Below are 7,272 nucleotides of genomic sequence, written 5' to 3'. Positions count from 1 at the left end.
TGTCTCATATTTGTAATTTTATTATGGAAATCCGAGTTTCTGATTTCACACCAAAAGTGCCCATTTTTACCTTCAGTTTGCATTTCCCATCTGGAAGGACCTTAAATTTCATTGGTTCGTTTCCCTTTTTAATACGCTATTTTGTGACGTTTACAAAGGACATTTTTGTACTGTATAAATACGCATGGATTGTATGCTTGTCCATTCTTGCTTCCGGACTGCTTGTGGAATACATAGTTTTCTCGGCTGATTCTGGTCTTCTCTCTCTAGTTATCAGGGTTGTAGCGCGGTGGAATAGTGAATAGCGGTTCACATCAAATAGCTTAAATTCTCCTGTTGTTGTGTTGCTGACTTTCGTCCGTCCGCAAGATTCTAGGTGATATCGTAATCCCCTCAAATTCCTTCTTATTAACATCTCACTATTTAGTGCCAATAGCTCTGTCAAAGTTATATCATTTATCCAATGACCAAACCAATGAATACTTGTTTTAGACACTTATACCTCTACGGCTTCCTGAGTTTCTATTCACTTGGTATTGTCTGTTTGAATCTTCCTATTGATGCTTAAGACTGCAATTGATCAGTCTCTAATTGGCATATATGAATCCTGTGCGTATTGCCTCGATATAGCCTAAATTCACAAGCATTATAATCGAAGATGGACTCAGTAACTGAGTGGATAACGTGATGGCGTTTGAAGCGAACGGTACTGGGTTCGAGTCCCAGAGTGAGCATCAACTTAAAGATGCAGGTACATCCAGTTGACGAATCCCAAATAGGACGAAACGTGAGTCCTGGATTTCACTGCTAGCTACTATCCATCTCTGCTTATAATTCCTGAGTTCCTGTTTTTTTTTAAAATTAATCTTCATTGAGAAAGAAACGAAAAGATTTCTCAACCATCAATTTTTCGACTTAATCAACAGATCTTGACGAACAACGAACTAATGGTGTCTCAGATTATTTGCCAAGAACGTGCATCTATCTGCTTACACGTATTTTATACCTTATCTGTTTTCATATATAAGACGATTCATGCTTATTCAGATTGAATAGTCTGTTACTCCCTCTCCGATTTCTATTCATGGTTTGTCTGTTGCATTGTATATATTCTTCCAGTATATTTCATATCTGGATTTTGAAACCACCGTTTCGCAAGGGGCTAGACAAAGTTTATTATACTATATTAAATTGAGGTTATAGTCAACTAGAGTCAGGGCTGCTTATCGATCAGCACTATTAAAGAGCTGAAGTACTGAAAAGATATCTCAGATCAATATTTCACTGGAATGAAATTATTATGTGCACAATATGACCTACAATGTTGTTAATATTGATATTAGATACAGAGTCTGCATCTACATGTGAGAAATTTTTCAAGAAACTGTAAACACTAGGGTATAAGCTGGTGGTTGGAGGTAGTCGATAGAAAACGTTAGACCTAGGTTTCATGCTATTTATCACTCAACAGCAAGCTTGGTCAGTTTCAGTCCGTCTCTGGCTATAAAGCTGGGTGACACAGGATCGAATTCCGTCAGGGGGCATCAGTCCCCTCAAGATTACGGGTACATCTTGCTGATGAGTGCCAAATAACACGAAACATAGGTCCAGGCTGTCTTATTGACCACATCCAGCCACCACCTTACATCTCAACATGGTGCACGCAATACCGAGTCACCTAGACGAGTGGCACACTGCAACTTGATCGATAAAACCTCAAGGACAATTGAATTAAAGCACGTACGACTATTCATCATCAAGCCGTAAATAAATTAATTTTCAACATTTAAATTTCATTTAGGAATAAAAATGTGTAACTCTGACTTTTTGTTTAGCATTCTTCCTCTTACTTACTTATTTGATTCAATTGAAGAAAAGGTTTATCACTACACTTTTTATTGTATTATTACGTAATCGATCTAAATAAAGTACATATGAACTACTCATGATATACTTCATGAATTGAAGATTAACACTACTGTATCCGACATTTGATATCCATTTTTGATGTAAATATTCACTCAAATAACTAACTACCTGAATATAAACAGAATTGTATTTAGTACAATTAGTAAACAATCTTGTGTTGATGATAGGTAAGCTGATAGAAATTACATTTATATATAATGAGTAAACAGAGAATTAAGCAGATAAACAGGCATAATCAATATTGAGAGATTTTATTATTCAGAAAGAAGGGTGTGCATCAATGATTTGAGTGATTCAAAACAAGAACGAACGTTTAACCTTCAGTAATGTTTGTTGAATCTCCTTAGTTTTGATGGATTTTTATTGTAATTGAATAATTTGTCTGGAAATAATAAGTCAGATGTTACATATACTGAATAGGCGAGATCAGATTAATCGAGAAATAGAACTAACTAGTAAATTTGTTACTGCTAACTCTCGACTATTGACTAGTTTCTGAGGTTTAACTAATTAATTTGTTTGTTATGATAAGTTACTCTATTAAAAATCACTTTTTGTTCAATGAGAGAAGCGTTTCTCTGTTGCAGTGTTATTGTCTCTGATTGTAAGTTTCAGTCACATGATCGTGAGATCTATCCAACCATGTAATTTGTAACCAGAGTTACATTCAATATAGATAAACGGTAATAAAAATTCTAGTGTGAACAGATGTAGTCAGTTTAGAGCGTGGTTTCAGGAGACCAGGAATAACGTTCCGGGTACTCGAATCGCTTGCCCTAGCAGTGCGAGGTGATAAAAGGACGTGAGAAGGGTTAGTCGTGGAGATTAGAGAGTTATTAGGAGGTGTAGAAAGGATTTGAATGTGACCAACTTGGTCTCATGTGCTGTTACGGATATGAGGGCTAATATTACTTCCCGGCAGCCCACACCGTGGAAGGGTATTTCTTGAGGGACCTGAAAAAGAAGTTGGATTAATGTTGCTCTTAACGACCTGGGAGCGTGATCACAGAGTCCAAGGGACAGCTCCTTGATGCCGGTCATGCACGGCCTTTTTGAGGGGGATTTTTGACGTGTTAGCTCCGTTCTTCAAAGGGCCTTACCGCCGGAGACGGAAATCTGTGAGGTAAGGTGAGGCGTGACAATTTTAGGGTTGACATTTTCTAACCCCTTCCTTCCTTGTGAGAAGGCAGCATCGCTGCTGATGCTGGTTGTCCGAGGGAAACACCTTACTGCTGTCACACCTCTCTACAGTCAGCAGTACGACCTCACCCCCAGACCTTGAGTTGATGCCTTGTCTTACTGTTCTCCAATCGACCTGCCTGGCATGGTAGAACCTACAGGAACATATGTTTCAGCCAATATAGCTCGATTGGGTCATCATGATAGGCAAGCCCGACCACCACGTCAAGGTAGCAGCTACGGTCGAATGTGAATTCACATTTAATTTGTGCTGCTTAGTGTTATCTATTTAAAGGTCATGGTAGGAATAGTTGATTTAAAATTCCTCTTAAAAGGATATCATCGTCTCTGTGTCGATGTTAATAGGGTTTTGAATAGAATTCAAAGGAATAAGGAGGTGAAACGGTTTGATTGGATATTATACAATTTGTGGAGATCAGTGTTTTCCCAAGCGAACAGTTTAGGGTAAACCCGTTGACATGTTGTTTGCAAATTGTTTATTTGAAAGAATGGTAAAGTAAGGTGAATTTTTCAGAAGGCTGAAAACTCGTAACAGAGTGTATTTCTCAACTTTTTATTTTTATTTACCAATTTTGAAGAGGATATATATCAGACGAAGTTCAATCTATTTTTGATTACGCTTCTTATGATCGTCCATAATAACCCCAGTGACTAATGTGACACAGACCATAGGTACCATGTTACCAATGGATGCGCACCACATCACAAACTACAACTTGAGTGTGTCCCAAACTAAATCACCACGTCCATGCTGAAAACAAATCAACATGTCATGATTAAGCAGTCAATAAGTAAAGGACTGGTGCTTGAGCCACAATGACAGGCGGAGCATTAGAATTCTTTAATCTAAATCGCCAAGGCTTTTACTTATGTGTCTTTAAATATAGACGAATCCCTTCTTAAGATCACAGTAGTACTGATATATATGTCCTGTGCTTCTAATCCTAAATATACATCCACGAATTAGCTAGGACTCAAGTAGGAAACACACGAAACTCGTGCTGTTAGTATGCCATGGCTAAACGACAAACACGATTGATAGCCAAACCTAATTTTATGTTGTTACATTGGACATAAGGTGGCCAAGCCAAGCCACAAATTTGTCAGACGAATCACTGATGTTGATATTTCAAATTGCATTAAAAAATATATAATTCATCGATTTTTCTTTAAGCCAATCAGCTAACAGTCCAGGTATGTTAGTCATTAAAATCACTTCAGACTGTCTATATTAATCCATCTGATTGGCTTAATTTTCCAGTGTCTGTTTGTCTAACCATCAATAGCTTTCGGTATGTATCATGACGACTAGAGGAATGCCACTTGATCAGGAATATGTTACGATGATTAAATCGGAAGTCAGTTGCGATGCTTCTGCGGCTCCTGATCTTGGGAAAATCAAACCAAGACATTACCGACAGACTTCAGATGTAACAATACCAATCCATACAGATAGCACATATTCGACTACCAGCAAATCTACCATGCCGTTTTGTCGCCGATGGTGTTTGTGTTGCAGGCAAACAATGTGGTCAAATAAATTTTGGATGGTATTCACGGCATCCACTTGGGGTTTCTTATCTAATGTTGAACGTGCTGTGATATTACCTACGCTCTGGCTATATCTTAAAGAATACTGGGGAGCAGATGTCGCTAATACACATTACGGAACTACCGTTGCAGCGTTCAGTTTATCTATTCTTATTATGACCCCTATATACGGTATTGCTTCCTATTCTGGTGTTCGCGTAAAAACACTTCTAATGGTCGCCAATCTTCTGGAAATCATTGGGAATCTTATTTACTTGTTTGCTCCCGTCCCTTCAGCAGTTATTTTGGGAAGGCTGATCTCTGGAATTGGAGCTAGCTGTGAACCTCCACTTTACGCGGACATAGTAAGAGCTACAAATCGAGATGAACGTACCACATACATTATTGTACTACTACTTACTCGTCAAATTGGTCTCATTTTTGGTCCTTCGTTTACACTAATGATGGCTAAAATGGATTATCGTGTAGCAAACTTTGCACTCAACGTCTACAATGGGCCTGGGCTTCTAATGGCAATATTATGGCTTTTACACTCAATTATTATATTTTTCTCATATCCAAATGTTGATAAAAATGGTAGAGTTATTTATAATAATGGTCAACGGTCCTGTTGCGACCGCGATAATTGGATACAGTCTAATGAACAAGCGAAGGAGGATTCTCGACCAATGCTTAGTGATTCTACTGATTCGCTAAACTCTGGTCGGTTTAGTACTGCTGTTATAAACAATTCTTTACGACATTACCTATCGTTTAATATAATTGCTCTTTACTGTGTAAATTTCGCAGCATACTTCAGCTTTATGAGCTTAGAAGCAGCATTACCACCGGTAGCTAATCGTGTATTTCAATGGACTGAAGTGGAAACGAGCTATGTATATCTTGCTGCAAGCATTCTGATTATCTTCGTGGTAATATTGCTACGTATTCTTAATCAATTTTATACGGATCGTGTCTTACTATTAGCAGGTCTTGTTACTATGGTGATTTCTTACTTGTGGTTGACAGTAACAGTTTATTTACTTTCTGAAATCCCTTTACGAATGAGTATTCCTTTAACGCTCACAGGTATAGCAATACATGTACTTGGAATACCTTTCACATATGCTTATTCAGAATCGTTGTACACAAAACTTGCTCCAGTTTCTGATATGGATCGAGCACAAACTATTTTCCGTACTGTTATAAATGTAGCCTTCTTGGTTGGACCCTATGTTGGAGGTTCTTTAATTGGATATCCAACTTTAGTGTTCCTATCCATGTTTCTATTGTCGAGTTTCCCTACGTTACTCGTTGCTTGTCGATTCAAAGATTTCATTGTCAATGATAGACCTAATTCACCAAGTGAATTGGAGATAGCAAAAGAAAGCTAGTAGCTTATATATGAGCGATCTAATCATATGTCTTTCGTATTCATTGCACAGATTACTGTAAAAAATGATTCTCCTAATCACTTTACTGGACTTAATGTTCATGGTTATGAATCAAGGGGACATTGGTCGTTTTAATAATTCATTCTTAAGGTTTGTTTTACAGACTACTATCTTTGTAAATTAATCATTCTTTATTAATATGAATCATATTTTGACTTTAAATTTGTCCGTTTTAATTGTTTTTTAAATTAAAAGTTGGTATGGAGAATGGGTGCCGTTTTCTGTCTAACTTGGATAGGTTGGTTCCCGTTTATTTAAGCTATTCTAGTACTTGCCGCGTTTACATGGTTTGACATAACTCTGCTGGTGATTAGAAATCCTGTACATTTGAGCAGTAAAACTTATTAGCTTGTGAAGACGAGAATTATTTCTTCACCAGTAGGTCGTGCTTTTTTAAAAGCTATTTTTACTGAATAGACCGTTTTTCAGCCTTTAATTCTTAATGGAAGTCCGAATGAAGAACTTTTCTTCATCTCAAGTTGGGCATACTCATGTATTTCGTGTGTAGTAGGTCAGTTCTGTGCACATCCTATGAATGGGTAGTCTCAATCCCTAAAATTATAAATTCACACAGTTATCCGAATAGTTTTTTACCTCACGGTCTTCTACGTTACGAAAATGACGGCGATTAGACTTGTTTTTTTTCAGTTTTTAGACACAACCACACGGTGCCAAACCCATTGGCTACTCTGGGAAAACTAGTAATCAACAGAAACGGTTTTTCGATTTTAAGATTTTCCGTCGTATTCTGTTAATCGTTATTACATTGTAAAAGGGGTTGGTGTATCGGTCGCAAACTTATTTTTTAGATCCTATGTATCACGACCAAGTTATACTTCATGTACTACGAAATTAGGTGTACAACTAAAATTCCTGTCGCAGAATAACGGTTTTATCCTAGTCAAATATAATCCTTTAAATTCCCTCATATAAGTCCTAGTCACCTGTCACGTAGGGTCTCGGTCTGTGTTCATCTAACCGGCTTGAGTCGCACTAGCGTTGTGTAATGGATAGTCGACACATTCCCATCTATGCCGATGAACCTCCTATGTAGCATCCATGATGGCTTGTGAACCGTAGATCCAATGGAATGAGGATTGGCCAGTCATCAATTCAGGTCTAACTATGGCTTGAGATACTTGGTTAGTACCGCGGTGGA

The 7,272-nt window shown here is 37.7% G+C and overlaps 1 protein-coding gene and 1 non-coding gene across 2 annotated transcripts; both read left to right on the top strand.

Annotated features, from left to right (window-relative positions):
* Positions 1-663: 663 nt before the first annotated feature.
* Positions 664-734, top strand: Smp_tRNA_02133_Pseudo_TTG.1.1. Its single transcript has one exon. It is a non-coding gene (tRNA).
* A 3,696-nt stretch (positions 735-4,430) lies between these two features.
* On the top strand, positions 4,431-6,566 carry Smp_137710 (putative drug transporter; the record flags this gene model as incomplete). Its single annotated transcript, XM_018795537.1, has 1 exon — positions 4,431-6,566. The coding sequence occupies one exon, from the start codon at positions 4,431-4,433 to the stop codon at positions 6,051-6,053; it is 1,623 nt and encodes a 540-aa protein (XP_018649840.1). The 3' UTR covers positions 6,054-6,566.
* Positions 6,567-7,272: the final 706 nt, after the last annotated feature.

This window comes from Schistosoma mansoni, chromosome 2 (assembly GCF_000237925.1).
Source record: "Schistosoma mansoni strain Puerto Rico chromosome 2, complete genome".
NCBI lineage: Eukaryota > Metazoa > Platyhelminthes > Trematoda > Strigeidida > Schistosomatidae > Schistosoma > Schistosoma mansoni.
This window is presented reverse-complemented; position numbering and strand designations above follow the sequence as displayed.